General features: G+C 46.3%; 2 protein-coding genes across 11 annotated transcripts in view; one reads left to right on the plus strand and one right to left on the minus strand.

Annotated features, from left to right (window-relative positions):
* On the minus strand, positions 1 to 17350 carry CBX3 (chromobox 3). 8 transcript variants are annotated; one of them, XM_074945759.1, is made up of 7 exons: positions 17035 to 17350; positions 14514 to 14564; positions 12012 to 12083; positions 10485 to 10627; positions 6860 to 7025; positions 1775 to 1869; positions 1 to 577 (listed from the first exon to the last, which is right to left on the minus strand). In XM_074945759.1, exons 2-7 carry the CDS (start codon positions 14535 to 14537, stop codon positions 451 to 453), a joined length of 627 nt encoding a protein of 208 aa, XP_074801860.1. In that variant the 5' UTR covers positions 14538 to 14564; positions 17035 to 17350; the 3' UTR covers positions 1 to 450. The 8 variants fall into 8 exon arrangements, with proteins under 8 accessions (XP_074801860.1, XP_074801859.1, XP_074801861.1 ...); XM_074945758.1 differs by lacking the exon at positions 17035 to 17350 and adding an exon at positions 16267 to 16601; XM_074945762.1 differs by lacking the exon at positions 12012 to 12083 and having other exon boundaries at positions 2 to 577; positions 17035 to 17348.
* Positions 16349 to 20285, plus strand: part of HNRNPA2B1 (heterogeneous nuclear ribonucleoprotein A2/B1) — a 17153-nt gene continuing 13216 nt past the window's right edge. For 2 of the 3 annotated variants that reach the window (XM_074945755.1, XM_074945756.1), the window contains exon 1: positions 18074 to 18295. In XM_074945755.1, coding sequence (XP_074801856.1) covers positions 18221 to 18295 — 75 coding nt within the window. In that variant the 5' untranslated portion in view covers positions 18074 to 18220. Of the gene's footprint in view, positions 16613 to 18073; positions 18296 to 20285 lie in introns of those variants that run through there. The other variant, XM_074945757.1, reaches the window with a different exon arrangement.

Raw genomic sequence — 20285 nt, forward strand, 5'->3', positions numbered from 1 at the left:
ATTACTACAAAGTTAGTTTTTACCTGGCCTCTTTGGGACTAAATTACCTCAAAGACTAAAAAGAATGGTTCTACATGTTACGGGGCTAGGTTGGGGTAAAGAAGATACATGCACATCAATAGCATAGAAGACTATAAAACATCTGTGAGTTTGTTTAAACATTTGTTATGATTCAGTAATAACTATGGAGGATCATGAAGGTTTATAAAAGCCTTTACCTAATATGGAGGAAATAGTATCAAATGCTGTCCTTTCATTAATGAAGCAAGTTGCAGAAAGCCTTTATTTACTTGCTGTTGATGCAAAACACACTACTTCAAAAAACAAACATATCAAACTCAATTCTCATTAGAATGTAGAGGTTTCTCACATTGCTAATAAATCAAAAGAATAAAATCCAAATCCAGGTTTTAATATTCATATATATATATAAAAAAGCAATGCAAATGATTATTGTGCTTCATCTTCCGGACACGAATGCCAAGTTAGTCGCTCTTCATAAAAAGCAATTACAATCTGAGGACATTTCATGTTAGCTTCTTTGGCCAGCACCAAGTCTGCCTCATCCGAGTCTTTCCTAAGAGGGCAGGGTTTAAAACAAAAAACAAAAAAAAACCAAGTCTTGAGTTTAAGAGCTATTACTAAACCAGATGTGTTTGAAATTGAGATTAGAATATATTTCATGATCAAGAAGCAGAGGTAGGAGTTTAAATTTTAGAAATATCTATCCCTATTAATCACCACTAGCAACTTTCCAGAGGCCATCACTCTGAGACGGTCCTCTTAAACGGACATCAATTAAACATCACAATTTCTAGTTAATAGCAGTTTCAATACAGCAGTCCCCAGTTTTCCCTACCAATTTGTGTTTTACAGTCACATTTTCCCTCAATAAAAAACAACATCTCTCTTTCCTGTTTGAGAGATCCACACAGACAAAAAGGGAAACACTGCACAAAGAAAACACTGACTACACAACAACAAAGGATAACCTGTCTAGTACTATGCATTACTTCTAATCTCATGTACAACTTTTCAGACAGGTGTCACGGACAGTTAAATTGACAGTGTCACTCTGGGTAAATTGGACAATCACAAACTATTAAATCCAATTGGAACATATGCAATAAACAATTTATCAGATTGCAATTTTTGATCCCGTGTCAGAGAGAGAAAATGCAAGACAGACACAGTTGATACCCCTGTATTTTAAAAACTTTTATGATTTCACATGCATGTTAGAAGTAGGCTTGTTGCATATAACAAAGTATAAGCTAGCCACAAAGACAGGAAATAAGAACGAACAAGTTCTCTCATTTCTTCATTTAATAATGCTACAGAAATTCCAAATTGCAACAACCTGCATTTTATATACATCCCAAACTTCACATAAAAACCACAAGTAGTGGATAAGAGGATGAGTAACAGTCTTCTAAAGTGCAAATCTTTAAGTGTCTCAAAGTGAGACACTGATATTTTTGGGGCAACTCAGTTGGACTTCATTGAGAGCAAAATTAGACATTTAAATAAAGGGATGGAAGCTACTATTGCACTGCCCACACTCCTCTGCCAAAAAGCATGAATTCAGTCTCTCATTAGTTTGACCAATGAATATTAGAAATGAGATTCGATTCTTACTCTACTTACTATTTGCTCAGGACAGGTTCCCAAACACAGAAACAAGTAAATTGTCATCTTTCCTGTCTCATTCCAAAAAGGAAATGGTTTCTTACCAGTTTAAACACTGGATCAGAGTTGTCTGTACATCACTTACCATTTCATGAGAAACATAAGTTCTCCGCTGCTATCTGTGGCCCCAATTATCCGCTCAGGATCAAGACCTCTTGCAAACCCCCTTGGTTTATCAACCTATTAAAAAGGTTGAAAGTCACATCTAGTTTAACATTAATTTTCATCATTTTAAGGCAAGTGTCGGACAAGTTACAGTTTACATCAAGTCAAGATTTATTTTGTCATTTTACACTTTAGAATGAGCCACTAAGTTAGTTAAATTTAGCAAAAAAGATGAATTTACATCATTAATATACACATTTATTTCAGAAAACTAGATAAGGCAGGAAGCATCTTTCTAGTGGAAGCTTAGTGTAAAGGTCAGGGAACATCGTAGCATCCCATAGTTCACCTGTATGATTGCATGAGTGACATGCAAACTGCAGCCAATTTCCTGAGTTTAGGAGCGCGGCAATAGCTCTGAGTTAGAAGTGATTTCTGCAGAGAAATTAAAATCCAAGCCTGCAAACAGGTACTTCCTTGTGAAAAAAAATATGACAATGATGTCAAGGGTACCCATACAGGAATAACTAAGAGTATGCAGTCATTGTTTACACGACCATACCCTTAAGACTAAACAAAAAATCCCTCTTATTTTAAATTTCAATTTTTAGACTAATTTAATTTGCTTTACATTCAAATTTAAGGTTATTTTAAGAAGACTGCCTATCACTTTATAAGTAAGGCTATGATTTAGTGACAGGTGTTTTTAGTAAAAGTCATGGACAGGTCACAAGCAATAAACAAAAAGTCACCACCCATGACCTATTCATGACTTTGCTGCTCCCAAAGCAGCAGCTGGTGCAGCTCATCCAGGGGCCGCCCCAGCTGCTCGGGCAGCCCTAGGGTCAGCCACACCGGCTGCTGTAGAAGACATGGAGATCCCAGAAAGACATGGAATCTGTGACTTCCAAGACCTCCACAAAAGACTTGCAGCCTAACTTATATACAATGTAGACCGGGGCGGGCAAACTTTTTGGCCTGAGGGCTACATCGGGTTTCCAAAATTGTATGGAGGGCTGGTTAGGGGAGGCTGTCTCTCCCCAAACAGCCAGGCATGGCCAGGCCACCGCCTCCTATCTGACGACACCCCCCCCCCCCCCCGCTTCTTGCCCCGAGACTCCTGCCCCATCCAACCCCCCTGTTCCTTGTCCCCTGATGGCCTCCCCAGGACTCCTACTCCATCAACCCCGCACTGTTCCCTGTCGGCCCCGCTGGGACTCCTGCCCCATCCACCACCTCCTGCTCCATGACCACCTCCAGACCCCCCACCACGACTGCCCCCAGCAACCCCATCCAATCCCCCCCCATTCCTGACTGCCCCCCGAGACCCCTGCCCCATCCAACCCTCCTGTTCCCCACCCTCTGACTGCCCCAACCCCATCCATACCCCCGCCCCCTGACAACCCCCCGCCCCCGAACTCCCCTGCCCTCTAGCCAACCCCCCCCCACCGCGCACCACAGAGCACTGGATCAGGCTGCAGCTCTGCAACTGCACTGCCCGGCTGCCCAGAGCATCGCGCTGGTAGCATGGCGCACTGCAGCTGTGGGGGGGGGGGGGGGGAGAGAAACACACAGCAGGGGAGTGGCCAGCCTCCTGGACCAGGAGCTCAGGGGCCGGGCAGGAGGGTCCCGCAGGCTGGATGTGGCCCGCGGGCCGTAATTTGCCCACCTCTGATGTAGACAGTTTTACCAACTTAAGTGTCTCATGTCAAATAATTTTGTTTTATAGTGAACTAATGCCCATTGTGTACTTTTGTGCATCAGTAATAAAAGATAAAGAACAGCTCTAGGAAAAGATTACCAGTTAGCTTTTTCTCCCTTTGCTTGTCTTAAATGGCAATGGTATCTTTTCCTCTACCTGTATTTTCAGATGCAGACTTGGAAGGATTTTAGCCTAGTCATTACCCATGAGATAATTACTTTGAAGTTAGGTCATTTAAGGCCTAAACTTATCAACAGCATCCCTTTAAAGCAGAGGTGGGCAAGCTATGGCCCACCCGGTCCCAAAGCTCCTGGCCAGGAAGGCTAGCCCCCAGCCCCTCCCCTGCAGCCTCAGTTCACCGTGCTGCCAGCACTCTGGGCAGCATGGCTGGCTCTGGCTGGGTGGCGTGGCTTCGAGCTCCTGCCGCTCTGAGTGGCATGGTAAGGGGGCAGGGAGTTGGATAAAGGGCAGGGGGCCCCAGGGGAAGTCAGGGGACAGGGAGCGGTTGGATGGGGCAGAGGTTCTGGGGGGTGGTGGTCAGGGGACTGGGGGTTAGATAGGCGTGGGAGTCGGGCAGGGGGGCTGTCAGGGGGTGAGGGTGTGGATAGGGGTTGGGGCAGTCAGAGGACAGGGAGCGGGAGGGTTGGATGGGGGTGAGGTCCCAGGGGGTGGCTAGGGGCTGGGGGGTCCCAGGAGGGGGCAGTCAGGGTACAAGGAGCAGGGAGGGTAGGATGGGTCAGGGGTTCGTGCCAGGCTGCTTGGGGAGGCACAGCCTTCCCTACCTGGCCCTCCATATTAGTTTCGCAATGCTGATGTGGCGCTTGGGCCAAAAAGTTTGCCCACCCCTGCTTTCATGTATGGTACATTTAGAAGATGTGAGAACAGATCCAGATATGTGAGTTGATTTCTTTGACTTTCAAGAGTTATCAACTTTTACTGTTTTAGTTCATAGGAAAATAGGAATTGCCATACTAGGTCAGATCCAAGGTCCATCTAAATCCAGTCTGCTGTCAGACAATGGCCAATACCCGATGCCTCAGAGGAAGATGTAAAATCCCCACAGTAGGCAGACATGGGATAATATGCCCCCAGAGGTCTCATCCTGATCTCTAATGGCAAAGATTTAAAACAGGGTTGGACAAGGGTATCAGGAATATCCAGATTAATGACAAATTTTGTAAGGGACACTAATGCTTCAGGACCTAAGTTAATATCTTAAGTACTTGGCCTGAGTGACTTCCTATTGTAATGAATTTCACAGTTTAATTATCCATTGGGTTAAAAGTATTTCCTTTTACTGTTTTTGAATTTCCCACCTTGTAAATTTCATTGAATGTCCCTTTGTCAATGTATTATGAGACAGGGAAGAACAGGAGTTCCCAATCTACCTTCCCTATACCATTAACTATCGTGTATACTTTTATCATGTTCCATTTCAGTCGTCTCCTTTCTAAAATAAATAATCCCAATCTTTCAATTTCTCTTCATGAGTTTAATCTATGCCTTTGATTAGTCTCACTGCTCTTCTCCCCCTCCCCCTCGTTGTACAATATCCTTTCTGAGATGGGGTGATCAATACTATATATAGTATTCCATATGAGGCCATACAAATATTCTAATTCCTTTATATAAATCAGTGTATTATTCATCATCCTACCCCCATGCCAGTGGTTTTCAAACTTTTTTTCTGGCGGCCCAGTTGAAGAAAACTGTTGATGCCCACGACCCTACAGAGCTGGGGATAAGGGGTTTGGAATGTGGAAGGGGCTCATGGCTGGGGCAGAGGGTTGGGGGTGTGGGCTGTGGGGTGCAGGAGGGTGCTCTGGTTTGGGGGGGCCCAGGTCTGAATCAGGGGGTCAAGGCTCTGGGTGAAGGCTCAGGGCTGGGGCAGGGGAATGGGGCACAGGTTTACCTCCAGCGACTCCTGGACAGCAGCACAGCTGGGGTGCAGAGGCAGGCTTCCTGCCTGTCCTGGCACCAGAGAGACCACAGTGCGCTCCGGAAGCGGCCAGCAGCAGGTCTGACTCCTAGGTAGAAGCGTGCAAGCGGCTCTACGCGACTCTCACCCACAGGCACCGCCTCCCACAGCTCCGGCCAATGGGAGTGCAGAGCCGGTGCTTGGGCAGCGCGCAGAGCCCCGTGCCACCCCCCCCCAGCGCGTAGAAACCGGACCTGCTGCTGATCACTTCTGGAACACAGCGCAGTGTTGGAACAGGTAGGAACTAGCCTGCCTTAGCCAGGCAGCACCACTGATGGTGATGCTGATGAGAGCTGATGCGACCCAATGTATTCTAATTCCGTGACTGGGTCACGACCCAGTTTGGAAACCACTGCCCTATGCATCCTAACTTTTTTTTTTTTTTTTTTAAACAAACACCACACCTGCATACTGAACAGATATTTTCAGTGAGCTGTCTACGACACCAAGCTCCCTTGCTTGAATTAATAGTTACTTTAGAGTCCTGCAAGACATTTACGTTTTCCCCTCCAATATGCATTATTTTGTACTTATCAGCAATGAAATCATTCACCATCATGTTGCTCATTTTTCTAGTTTGTTTAGGTCTTTCTGAAATTCTTCAGCCCTCTCTGGTCATGACTAACCTAAACATCTTTTTCATTTGCAAATGTTAGTAGCATCACTCACCTCCCTTTCTAAATCATTAATATATTAAAACATTGGACCTAGGACAAAACATTGAGGCACCGTAACCCATGATGAAAGTTGAGAACCCCTGGATTAAATGGTCAAACTGGGGGTTGGTACCCTGCAGGGGGTGGTGAGGTTCATACATGGGGGGTGGGGGGTCGCGAGCTGTCAGCCTCCACCCCAAGCCCCGCTTTAACTCCATTATTTATAATGGTGTCAAATATATAAAAAAAGTATTTTTACTTGGGGGGGGGGGGGGGGTCGCACTCAAGAGGCATGTTGTGTGAAAAGGGTCACCAGTACAAAAGTTTGAGAACCACTGATTTAATCCTATTCTCTGCTTCATTAGCTCCTAGAGCCATAATAATATTCTCATCCAGGAATACTTATCTTCTTTAGTGGAACCTTGTCAAAGGTCTTTTGGAAGTCCAACGAAGAGTTTGTTGACTATTTATTCACTGCTTTGTCATGTTCAAATATATTAGTGAGACAACTTTCTTTTGCAGAAGCCATGCTGGTTAGACCCTATCATCATGATCTTCCAGGTGTTTTGTTATTCTGTTTTTAAATTATTGTTCTAAACCAATTTTCTAGATATAGATGTATGGCTTGTCTATAATTCCCTGGATCACTCCTAGAATTTTTTAAAATTTGGGTACAAACATTCAACATAAGAAAAAGCATTTGTATAGCAACAACTTCAAAATACTTACAGAATCCCTCTTTTTCTTTGATTTACTGTCATCAGATTCACTATCTGATAAAGATTTTCTTTTACCACCATCTGTTTTTTCTTTACCAGCTTTCTGGGAGTTCAGAAAGGCTTCGATTAACTCTGGACAATCTAAGTTTTCTTCAGGCTCCCATGTGTTGTCAGCACTGAAACATACATACAGCTAGCTCATGAAAGATTATCAAAAGCCCAGAAACCTAATTTAACCACGTAACTGACAGTAAGCAAAAGCTTCTTCCCCAGTACACAAAACAGGCTTCTTAAAGAAGAGGGGAGTCTACTTTATTTTCTTAAATTACCTTGCAGTCATCAGATATGCACTTAAGAGTTATGCTCTATCCTGTTATTGCTGCAGAACAACTGCTGACAGAAGATACAGTACAGACATCCCCATCCACAACATTTTTTTTTTTAAATCCCTACCAACCCACCCAGTAGAAGCTGACTGACCCTCAAAACTCTACTCCCTTCCTATTTAAACACCTTCAAATACAGATAGGGAACCTATAAACTGTCTGGGGGCATAAGAAGAAACTAAGTCTGAAAACTATCCAAGTGTGCTTAGTTTTATTTGCTACTGAATGTCAAATCTATTAACTGTGTCCCTAGACAGCATAAGTGCCTTCTCAGTCAATCATATGCACCAGTACCAAACATTGCACAAACATGGGAATCCAAGATATTTTCAGTTACTGAAATATACTGGGATATCTTGAGGCAAGTCCCATAAACATCCAGACTAAACAAGTTACTGCTATGTACACCTGAGCAGAATATGCACTTTAGGAAATAATACACAGGCAACCATAGTGTGACTATTTTGAGCAATATACAATTATAACATAAATGTGTTACTCTTGAGGGAATCCTGTGCTACAAAGTAAAAATCCTGTGCACATTTTAAAATTCTGCAGTTTTTTATTAGCCAATAAATAAATGTGGAGGCTCCAGCATGTCAGTGGGGAGCACAGGCCACTTGCTGCACAGAGGTAGATCACCCTGCAGCTCCCCCTCTCCTGGGACAGGGACTCAGCCATGAGGCTGCACCCAACCCTGACACAGTACAAGGGCCAGGCCTGCCCCAAAAACACCCTGGGACCCCGCCCCCTCTGCGCCAGGTGCGCTAGGTGTGGGCAAGCAGGCTCAGCCCAGCAGGATCCAAGTGTAGAGGGGCTTAGTGTGGTGGAGGGATCCAGATATGGGGGTCAGAGGATTTTGTGTGGGGCAATCCAGTGCAAGCAGCTGGGGGGGGGGGGGGAGCAGGTGCGGGGGAGGGAAGAATCTGGATGCACAGGGGCTCGTTGGGGAGTTCCAGGCAGAGGGGCAATGGGAGTCTGCAGGATGGTCCAGGTAAAAGTGGTTGGGAGCTAGTTGGGGCTCAATGGAATAGGAGTCTGGGGGGGGGCTTGTTGGGATGGTCCAGGTAGGTGCACGGACGGGTGGGGGTTCAATGGGCCTGCTTAACAGGGGAGCCCTAGAGGCTGCCAAGGGGACACCCCATGAAGGGCTCCCGCTTCCTCCCTCTCTTTCCCATCCCTTTCCTAACGCCCCTCCCCAAGCACTATCCCCCCGCCCATCAATCCCACATGCCCCTCTCCCAGCTCCTTCCTCCCACTCCACCCTCCCTTCCCCCATGGGCACTCACTGGATGGCTCCCAGCAAACAGAAGGGGAGCACAACTAGCACTAGAACCCAGGAGGCAGTGTCCAGCTGCAGAGTCAGCGGAGCCAAGCGGCACCCTCCTTTACCCAGCCAGTTCTGTGCTCACAGAAATAGAGGGGAAGCAGTGGCACAACCCCACACTTCTGTTTGGGGGGCAATGCCTCAGTGAACTATGCCCCTGGACACCCCCAAGCGCCCACCTTCCCCATTATTTTCTGCAGGGAAGCAAAGAAATCTACAAAGGGACATGAATTCTGTGTGCACACAGTGGCGCAGAATTCCCCTAGGAGTAGTGTGTGCAAGACTGTGGATGTGTTCTAACAGTAGGTAGGATATATGTTTAAGGGATTTTTTTTTTTTTTTTTTTTGCAGCTGATGAAGTGTAATCTCCCACAATTAACACTGAGCAGAGTGATTCACTAGTCAAGCAAGCCCAGAGTTCCTCGAGTGAATTTAGCTTTGTTATCCATGTCTTAACTATATGGGGTCAGAGTTTCTCTACAGTGCCAATTTAGCTATCAATTTTTTTTTAAAAAAGAAAGTTAAATCAGTGCAACATCTAACGTGCATACAGTTATATCAATAAAAGGTGTTTATGTGTACATCTATACTGAAAAACAGTGGCAAAGTACAACTATTAGTGAGGCCTTATTGAATATTACAGTTACTTCAGATTTTCTTCCACCCTGGTCTCAAAAAATCCTTAAGACGTTAGTTAGAAGAATGAATACATACTTAAAATAGATCTGCTTGTTTTGAAATGCTATGGGCTACTGAAGTCTGATAAGCAACCAACAGAAGCTCCAGTATACAATATCCCTTTCCCTGGGATTTACAATTTTAAAATACCAAGGGCATGGCTACACTTGCAGATGTACAGCGCTTTGAGTTAAACCAGCCTTCGGAGAGCACAGTAGGGAAAGCGCTGCAGTCTGTCCACACTGACAGCTTTAAGCGCACTGGCGTGGCCACATTTGCATCACTTGCAGCTGCATTGGGAGCAGTGCATTATGGGCAGCTATCCCAGCATGCAAGTGACTGCAACGTGCTTTTCACATGGGGGGGGGGGGCGGGCGCGGCGGTGGAGTGTGACAGGGAGCGTGTTGTGTGTATGTGGGGGGAAAGAGAGTGGGTTTTGGGTGGGTTGAGAGCATGTCAGCATGCTGTTTTGTAATTTTAGACAGCAGCAGACCCCCTCCCCCACCCCTCCACATTCCACACTAATGGCTTGCTTTGTTTCAGAGCAGGTAAGCAGCCGGCTGTCAGAAACAGAGCTTGCAAAGGGCATATCCGCATTCCTGCGGCAATTCAAGAACAATGACAAGAGTGGCCACTTGACTTAAGGGGATTATGGGACATTTCCAGAGCCTGATCAGAGTGCAGGAATGCAACACCTCGTTCACACTGGTGCTGCGGTGCTCCGGTGGGGGCGCAGCAAATGTTATTCCACACGCCGAGGTGGAGTACCAGCAGCGCTGTAGCCACGGAGTCAGAGTGCTCTACGTGCCTTGCCAGCATGGACGGGTAGTGAGCTAGTGCGCCCGGGGCTCCTTTATTGCACTGTAACTCACAAATGTAGCCAAGCCCCAAGTCATTCTAAATGTAAGGCTACTCACTCTTAGGCCTGGTCTACACTATGAACTTAGGTTGGTATAACTATGTTACTCAGGGTTGTGAAAAATCCACACCCCCAAGCAATGCAATTAAACTGACCTAACTCCCAGCATACACAGTGCAAGGTTTCTCCTTTCGACCTAGTAACCACCGCTCGGTGAGGTGGAGTTTTTCCATTGGCATAGGTAGTCTTCACTGAAGCAATGCAGCTGCACCACTGCAGTGTTTGAAGCACAGAAAAGCCCTTACTTTCCACTGTATTATTGCCTGTCGAAGTATCTAATGGATTTTAGGGGCTACCAGAAAAATATACATTTGGAATTCCTTACTCTGTAAATCCTTTCCATTTCAAGAAGTATTCAACCTTCCCATTCACTACACGTCTGTCCAGGACTTTCTCCACAACAAATTCTTCAGGCTCTGCTTCTTCAACTTTTTTACCTTTGCCATTCTGTTTCTTTCCCATTTTGTGCTAAAAAAGAAGTTAAAAATTATATTTATAATAATATATTTTATATTGCTTTATGTAGCTATTTCAACGGTCAAGCACAACCGTTACTCACTACATAGTAGAAAAATGGCAACTTATTCATGCTGGGTCCAGGGCTCAAATTCCTATTAGGTTAGAGCAGGTAATCTGAGTGCCATTTTTTGTAATTTGCTGAATAAAATACCCAAAACTGAGAAAACAGTCTTTTTTAAAGGCAAAATGTTTTGCCTATGCAATCAATTCCTTCTTTCCCTTAATTGTCATTCCACTCCTTCCTCTAGTGCCAAAGACTCAAAATTTACAAGAACTTCTACAGTAAACATAACTGAACACCCACAAAAAAGGCAGTGTATAAGGAACAGCATAAAGGCATACACAAAGTAGTAAGCATTAAAGGAACTGTGGGGAGGTGGACCAAAGAGAAAGGGAATGATATTCTGGCTACAAAGAAAGAAAACCAAAGGCAATTGATTACTACTTTCCTCTCACTCCCTCCAAAAAAAGTAAAAGTGTGGAGGGGAGAAGAGATAAAGACATATTGCTATACCAATCTGGATGCCCAACAATAACCGATAACAGCTGCCAGCAGAATGTGTTACTTGTAACATTCCATAGCTGCCATTTCCCCCCCCCCCCCCCCATCTTTACCCATGGACCAATGTAACTTTCACTCAAACACGTTACAGAGGTTCAAAAACCTAAGATAGCTAAGCTTAAAGAACAGCACTTAATGTACAAAATTTATCTTATTAAAACTTTACAGAGATGTTGTATTTAAGTGTACATTAGATATATTATTGTATAACATCCTTTAAATGCTTAAAATAAAAATTAATTACATCCACATCATCCTCAAGGCATTCCAAGTTTAATAAGGCACAATTAAATGTATTAGAAGGACACAAGGTATTTTTCAAAATTTCCTTGTTAATAATCCTAAAAGGCTTGAAACAAGTCTAGTACTGTCACATTGAGTGTTTGGAGCTCTATGGGATTAAGTGCACAGTTTTGGTTGCCATTTTGGATGCGCTCTTTATGGGAAAGCATTCAAAATGGCAGGGGGACTTTGAAGCTCCCACAATGCAGTCCTATGGGAGCATTAAAATTAAGTAGTGCTGTCACATTTTCCTTACCAATGTATTTTCCTACTGAGCACAGGCCTGCTATTATAGCATTGGTCATGAGTACTATCTGCATTTTGAGAAAGCAATGCATCAGTTTGTTTTGAAACTCTACATAAGTTTTAGATAGACTTTCCAGAGTTTGAGGAAGGGTGGGTGTTTTGTTTTTTAAAGGGGATATCATCAAGTATGTCAGGCTCAAAGTTAGTTCTTTCCACTTTTTGTAATTCTTTTCAAAAACATACGTAATCCTTGAGGATCCTTTTCCCAATTAGCCCTTCCCAAATGCCACCAACTTCAGACTCCTGGTTAGAAACCTACAAATTGAAGGTTCATACAGCAAAATACAAAAAAGGAAATAGGTTTCAAGATTTCTATTCTAAACAATGAGTTTATACATATAAAGATACCAAATGTGGTGTTTGTTTGGGGGATAGGGTGATTTAAAATAGAGCAAGCATTTACAATCAGATTTAAATTTTTATTTGTATGTCCCAGAGATGATATTTTGAGCAAAGCACCAATGTCTGAAGAGTGCCAACTTAATCACAGGTATTTTTTGGCCGAGAGAGAGAGAGAGAGAGAATACAAAGAGAGAACAAGGATGCAAGATCAAGACAGAGAGAAAGGAAAAATATGAAGATGTCAAGCTATCCTCTGAAGGCAGTTTCCTTTAAAGGAAAGAAAGAAAGGAGTGGAGGACAGAAGAGAGAAATAGGTAGAGATGGAAAAATAGCAAAAATTGAAGAACAAGTGACATAATGCTCATAGCACAACAGTAGCAACACTACAGTTATAGTTGATGAGTAAACATGTATTCAAATGAATATAACTTTCTGAAAGATTCTCCTTTGGGCTTCGACTCAGTACCAAGGGGAATTATTTTGAGAAAGTGAAAAAAAATTAATTCACCCTCTTATTCTCATAATTTAAGTACAAACGCTTTTTAGACCTCTAAATCAATTAAAAAACTTAAAAATTTGGCATGCACAAAGCCTTCCATGGAAGCATATGAGCTTTGTTTTTAAAAAAAGAAGCTTGCTTGAAAAACTGTCACGAACACTTGCAATTTACTGGACATTACTGATTTAAGCATGCCTCATATGTACACGAGGACAGATGTTCAAACTTGTCTTCTTGTCCCTCACTACATTCTATTATGCATATCTGACTGCATGGCCTGAAGAAAAATTGTGCATTCATCTCAAATTTTGGATGCTCTGTGGATGGATGCTTCTACATGCACTTCACCCAACAGAAGCACACAGTATCTGAAGTTGTTAATGGAAAGAATTGTCACTATACCCGTTTGGCCTCTTTTTCCGAGTCCCATAGCTGAGAACACCATATCCTGGGCATTTTAATGTTGCATGTTCGAATAAAGTATACTTTGCTACTTTCCCATATTCAAAATTCACATAGTAGTATACACACATTTCCTTCAGTGTATCATCACTCACCTTTTTAATTTTATACAAGTGAAAGATTATAACATTAATGTAGCATTGTGGTAGATGGTTCAGATATACAAAAGTCAGAAACATCAAAGTTACAGTTTCAAGAGAAACACTAACTGTCCCCCTCATACACTCAGAGAAGCATGGTTCCTATGGGAACCATTAGCTGATTTTCCTGACCTGTGCAGCTAAGTTCCTAAAAAAATACTGACTGCATTAATAGGTTCTCTTCCCATCCTCTGAGCATTTCGGACCTGATATTACCCTCACTCATGTTAGAGAGTTGGGGCACTAACTTCTAATGGAAGGTTCTTAGCTTGATAAAGTGTTTGCAATGTTATTGCTTACACTGTCGCAGTCCAGTGAAAAATAATGAGGCAGTTAAGGGACAGGAGGTGATATTTAATTTGTCTGGATATGGGATAAATTAGTACTTACTGACTAGTAATAAGCTTAACAGCAGGCTTTTTTTTAGTAAATGTCATAAGAGCACACAATTTTCCCTCCTTCCCCACATTTAGGCTATATAAAAATCTGTTTGCCTATTATTTTTCCATCAAGTAAACCTAGCACTAGAGTTCTGCACTTCTGTCCTTTACAAACGTGTACTGCCATTAGTTAAATGAATATTAGAGCAACTACTGTGACATCCATTTGTCCTTAATTTCAGAATTTTTTGGCTCATAATTTAACAACAAGAAGTTTCACAGTAACTTGATACCTGTCAAAGCCCTGTTATAATGGTCCAGGTGGGGGAGACATTTAATGATCTCTGCTCCTCTGAAATCAAAGTGAATTGTTATTTACTAGTAATAGTTCCAACAGCAATCCTAACTATGCCCCATCACATCAGTATTAGGTAATAGTACTGTTCCTGTAGTTGCAATAATTTTTCCCTTAACGGCTAAGGAGAAGTTAAAATGAATATGTTTTTGCCCTTTTTAAATACACAATGAATTACATGGGGTGCTGAAAGGAGGCTAAAAAATTCAAAGTGTTTTCTGTTAAAGGTTATTAAACAATCTTCACTTTAAGTCAGAGAGCTGAACTGGAGAGGGACCTCCATTAAAGAGAGACGTTCTTTTGTTTTGTTTGTAAGATGGCAGTTTTATTTAAGCCAAAGTTAATGTCCTTTCTATTAGCCTTACTTTCTGGATCTGAGATTTTAGTCAGAATAATGCTGGGGAGGAGAGATGTGGATGTATCTTCTACATGGAGATGCCAAGTTATAATTTTGAAGAAAAATACTTCGGTTAAATCCTTATATATTTTAGGTGCTCATGAACTTACCAATGTAGTTTTATTGGAGGCCATTTTTATTGCAGACTTGCAGAGCTTTTACTAGAAAAATGCATGACAATTAAAAGGAAGTTTACATTACTCAGCGAAAGGCATCCCAATACAATCATGGTCCTTGTTCCAACCCCCATGTGTTCACTGCACATAACATTTCAAATGTGGATTAAATCCAGAGAACTAGATTACTAGTTTCTCTGACAACCCACAAACACACCATTATGCTAGCCATCACTTTTGCTACTGATTGTGTAGGAAGGGTTACAAGAATGTCCTTCCACCAGCATAAAGCAGAGATGTTTCAGAGAGAGGCTGGGAGAACCATTAGAATATATATTTCCTTAAACCCAATGGGATAAAAGTGTTCGGATTCTAGCAGTTAACCAAGAGATATTTAAAAGCATTTTCAAGATGCAAAAAACTTAGATTTTAATTAGCAACAGCTAAGTATCTGTAGTGTAACATAGTAGTGAGTTACCAGTAACCTTGACACAACAAGAAATACATATAAACTGCAGATTATGTTAAAGCAATTGTAATGTTGCAAATTTAAGGATCAGAAGGTAAGAGTTAAGGCTAATACAGACATTAACTCTGCCAAATTGCACACATTGTATATTGAAGACTAAAATGCTTAATTAAGAAACATACATTTCATTAACCTAAACAGATTATACAAACATATGGTCTGGATGAAGCAAACTCATCCCCTTTCCCATACAATTTCTCACACTAATCACCTCTGGGCACAGATTTCACCACCCATCCCTGGAAACTACAAAATGAGCAAGACAAAGGTAAACCTTTATTAAAGGCCAGAAGAGGCCTTTGACTCAGCAATCCCGCCCAATTCTCATCTCCTGGCAGCCAGAGAGGTGGTATCGTAGCCAAATCCGGTGGGGGGCGGGCAGAGGGTGAGGGTTGGGCCCTGCTGCTGGGCACCTCATCTTGTCTCCATTGAGATGAGGGGAGGGAAACAAAGGCCCGTGGTAGAGGAATGAAGGGGTAAGGCTGCACCACAGGCTTGTGGTGGGTACACATAAAAGGCCTGGGTGACCTAACGGGACAAGGCGAGCCAAATCTGGTGGTTTTGCACAGAGTAGGGACAAGCTGCAGCCCAACATAGAGGGGGAAGCCCTGCGCCCCTTTCCCCTTGTGGGGGAGGGAACAGCTGTGGCCACACGACAGCCGGACCCGGCAAGTCATGTGCGTTGCCCAAAGCCGCCCGCCACCATTTCACACAGCCGCCCTGAAGAGAGCGACGGCCCCTTCCCAGCGCCACGTTGCCCCCTCGCCAAGCACGACCATTGCGCTCCAAGGCTAAGCCAGGCGGACGGCGGAAAAACCGCCCCCCATGCGGGGGGCTTCGCTTTGTCTACTGAACGCGCCCACTCCGCCTCCATGCTGGGTGCTACCGCGTCTCCCCAGGCTGCCCCCCAGCGTCTAACCGCTCTCCTCCGCACACCCCTCGCGTTGCACCACAGCGAGGCCCAAGAACCTTCCTCCTACCTCGGGGGAGAGGCACCCACTAGAGATCCCGGGGCTCAGCTCCCTTTTCTCCCGCCCAGAGCCGCCACTTCCCTTCAGCTGGGGTGGCTGCTAAAGGCGGGCAGCGGTGGCGGCGTTGGGCGGGGGCAGGACCTTTGCAGTATCACAAAACACGAGCCCAGCTGCAAGGGATTTGGGGCACTGCCCAATTCACAGCGAGGTTAAATTGGAAACGAGAGAAAGAGAGAAGGATACAGACTTCAATGGTGCCCGGTGGCTCAGGTTTCCCGTCTCCTCCTTGCTCCCTGCGCGCACTGAGCAGCAGCGACATCTGAGGGGGTGGGGGCAGCGGCTGGGGCGGCTACTGCGGGGTGTGAGCGCTGAGCTGCGCGCTGGCTGGCGGCGAGGCACAGCGCACAACGCCGCCTACACGCTAGCTGCAGCCTCCTGCCGCCGCCGCTGCTGCTACCGTGTCGCCAGTGCGGGAGCGAGAGGGGGGCCAGCCAGGGCTTCTCTCCGAGACGGTAGCTTGAAACACGGGGACGCGGCCTCAGCGAGCGCCTGGGCGAAGCAAGATGCCTCGCGGAGACAGAGAGAGCGACTGGGTGAGTCCCGGGCCCCCCTGAGAGCGCGCTATGGCGGCCTGGCGAACGGCCACCGCCAGCCTCTGCCTGGGCGCGGCTCCGAGGCGGGACGGGCCCAGCGCCCGAGCGCAGCGCCGGCGGGGGAGAAGCCCCGCGTCGGCCGAGGGGCTGTTGGCGGAGGGTTGGGGGGGTTCGGTGACGGAGGAGAACGTGGGGGCCGGTGGGGCGAGGCGGCTCCCGCGCGGGGAGGGGGGGGGCAAGTAGAGGAGCTCGGGGCGCTTCACTCCTTTGCCCCGTGGGGGGAGGGGGGAAGATGGGGCCATGTGGCCAGTTTGCCGAGGGCGGGCGGGGGCAGACGGCGGCCATTTCCCTATTGAGCTCGGCGCGGGGGGAGGGGAGCCGCCGAAGCGCCATTTCCCCGGCGAGGCGGGGGCTGCACTCACCCTTTGTGGCGGGGCCGCTGTGCGAGGAGCTGGCTACCGCGGGGTCTGCTCTTCTCGCTTGTTCGCGGGCCTGGCTGGCGGCGTCTCAGTGCTGGCGCCAAAATCTGGCCACTTATCACTTCCTCCCAGGCCGCCAGAGGCGAAGGTGCCAGCCCGCCAACAAAGGGGATCTCGGGGGTGCACACCCAGTGCGCTCCGGGTTTGGCCCACTGGCTCCTGCCTGCACCACAGGTGGGGGAAAAGGAGACCTTTGGCTAATTATATCTCTCTTGCTGCGAGGATCAGTCTCCGGGCAGCTTCGGCAATTTCCGGAAAAAACCCGAAGCTGGAGCAGACCCCGAGCCGAACAGCTTCGGGTTCGTTCGGCCACCAGAGGCTTTCCGGCTTTTTTTGCCGGAAATTACCGAAGAAGCCATTTTAGGCGATGATTCCTGTTTCGGCTCTTCCCGGAAACTGCCGAAGCGGATCGGATCACGGTCTGCGTCAGTTCGTTTTTTTCCGGGCAGTGCCGACGTGGAGTAGGTCCACGACGACGCCTGCTTCGGCTTTTTCCGGAAAAAGCCATTGCTAACGGCGTTGCTGAATTTTTACTACGTTATTGAAACACAAACATCCCGCAGAACTGCGGGCGCTCTTGGGGGTGTTTAATTCGAGTCGAGGTCAAAACAGCCAGAGACTGTTATGAGTGGGAAGGGGAGCGAGGGACGGACCACTGCGTGGCGATGCATTTAAAAAGACGTAACAGTTAAGGCAGCCATTACTAGAAAGGTTGGGTCGTATTCTCAAACAGGGTTACGTAGACCATGAGGTGTATAGTACGCAAATTTGGGTTGTACAGCTGCGAAAGGTGTGTTTTAGTTTGTAGTAGTTAGTACCTTTGCGTAATAAAATACTTATTCGTAAACCCGTACGCTGTTAGCGCAGCTCTAGTAGTTGCAACTTTCCCGTTAGCTGATGCGCTTGGTGGCGCAGTGGGCGAGACTTGGTGGTTTTCCGTAGCAGAGACGTTAGAGGGGAAGGAAGGTTCTGGAAGCGCCGGCGGCGGTTGGGCTGGTGCGCAGCACAGGGAGGCGGGGGTACACGCTGCGGCAACAGCGCAAGCGGAGGCGAGTCCTAGAGCCGCCTGACAGACCGTTTAACCGAGCTCCGGTTGCGCTAGCGAGCCGCGCGCGCCCTAGGGGTGACCATGGAGGGCAGTAAGCGAACCGGGTCTCTCTCTGGCCCTGCGAAGCGCCGGGATCAGGCCGGGGAGGCACAGATGGTAATGGCGGTAACGAGGGGGAGGGGTGAATGGGCCGGGGAGGGGAGGCGGCTGGGTCCTGCGGTAGGGAACCTCCACCGTGAAATAGCTGAGAGGAGTGGTGGGTAGGGAGAGGAGGGTGCGCTGAGTGGAGCGGCCCCGTTACCTGGTGCAGCATCTCTCTGTGGCGGGACGGGGGGGGGGGGGGGTCTGGGAACCGGTGCGTTGGCTGAGAAGGGCGGTAGCTAGTTCTGTTCCGGCCCGAGGGAGAGCGGGGATAGCCGGGGCCCTGTTCCCGAGGGTGGGGGGTGGTGGAGCGGCCGTAGCCGAACCTGCCCGGCCGGCCAGAGAAGATTTTCCCCTCCTCTGCGGCATCGCTCTCCCCAGAGTGGGCGCGCGCCCCAGAGCAGCAACCATTTTCCTTCTCTGGCCACTGGCGGCTGCCCCTGTCTCCCGGCGCTGCCACATGGCGGGCGCGGCGCGGCCGCCGCTTTGCCATTGATGATCTCAGGCCTTTGCGGCGCCAGTCCCGCTGCCGCGTTGGGTGGGGACGCCGAGGAGGACTCGTGGAGTCACACACGAATACGACTAGCTCCTTTTGAGTAGAGTCTGCGCGGTGTTGGGGGAATGGGGAATCTGACCCCCCCCCCCCCCATCCCGTAGGGGCCTCATCCCTCGGCGCTCCTTTTTTTGGCGGGCACCCAGTTGTCGGATGTTGATGAGAAGCTTCCGCTCTCCTATCTCTGGCCGCCATTTTTGCTGATTATGATCTTAACCTGCTTGAGTTTGCAACAGTTCAGAGCCATTCTTTCCCTGCCTCTGTAGCTGTTTTTTTATAAAACACATTCCTTGTGTTTGGACGCTGTCTTCTCAAATAGAGGTTTCACATTTCCCCACCCTTTGCAGATTCGTGGGACATAATATAATCTCAGAACTGGCAGACTCCTAGTTATTAAAATCTTACCCATCATTGGCTCCTGTGAGGGGAGGATGCATGATGGGAAGCTTTAAAGACCACTTATACCCTATTCTTTTATTATAATTTGGGCGGGGGGGAGGAGTTTTCACCAAGAGTATCATAGAAGGTGGGAAAACCATCAGATGGTTTGTGTCGTGTATTTTATACCAATTAATGTTAACTTTGGTATTAATTGATGGTATTGATTTTATCTGAAGGGTTTCTTTTAAGTTGCCATATGAGACTTAGGCCTTACTTTTCACTACAAACATTAGACCAGTATAGTAATGCTGACAGAGCTCCCTAGTGTAAAGAGTCTACTGGTGGGAAGTAAGTTTCTGTCAGCAGCAGAGTAATCTGTGTGCCCCTCTTCCCCCTTCACTCCCTAGAAGTCTCAAAACTCCAAGTCCATGAGCCATCCAAAGCAGGGCATGGCACAGCATCAAGTATTTGAGCAAGTCAGTACTGTACTTTGGGTGGGACATGCTATTTTTGATGTACTACATTGCAGTTAAAGAGTTGAGACTCCAATGGCAAACTTCAGAATATTATTTCTGTAGCTCATCCTTAATGGAAGTGTGTGGTCACAGTATGAAAACTTTAGTACTGAAACTTAGTTTATTTTTAGGTCGCAAAATGCATTTTTTTTTGTTGTTGTTTTTTTGGTGGTTTTTTGTTGTTGTTTTTTCCTTTTGGCTGAAACAGTTCTTTGCATATAATCTCAAACTTTAATTGTGCAAACATCAATTTAACAGGGGGACTAGGCTGTTTACTGGGCTACCTCCTTTTTCCTTCCCAGTCACGCTGGCTGCCTCTTCTCTCAGTAACATATTGCTTCTGTGGTGAAAATATTACAAAATTGTATATAATTTTTAGCTGTCCTGCAAGAAAGTAGTTACCAAGTATTCTGCAGATCATCAGAAGTGTCATGTCATAGATTCTAGTACGTAAAAAAGGTGGGGAGGCACTATCTTCTATTGGACCAACTTCTGTTGTCTTGTCTTGTCTCTCTAACGTCCGACGCCCAACATGGCTACAACAACACTGCTTATT

The sequence above is a fragment of the Natator depressus genome, chromosome 2 (assembly GCF_965152275.1).
Source record: "Natator depressus isolate rNatDep1 chromosome 2, rNatDep2.hap1, whole genome shotgun sequence".
Classification (NCBI taxonomy): Eukaryota; Metazoa; Chordata; order Testudines; family Cheloniidae; genus Natator; species Natator depressus.

Coding starts and splice junctions, on each gene's coding strand:
- CBX3 (XM_074945759.1), bottom strand. CDS start 14,537: ATGGCCTCCAATAAAACTACATTG. Junction 12,084..14,513: donor CCTCCAATAAAACTACATTG/GTAAGTTCATGA, acceptor TTCAATTTGTAG/GTTTCTAACCAGGAGTCTGA. Junction 1,870..6,859: donor CAAAGAAAAAGAGGGATTCT/GTAAGTATTTTG, acceptor CCTTTTTAATAG/GTTGATAAACCAAGGGGGTT.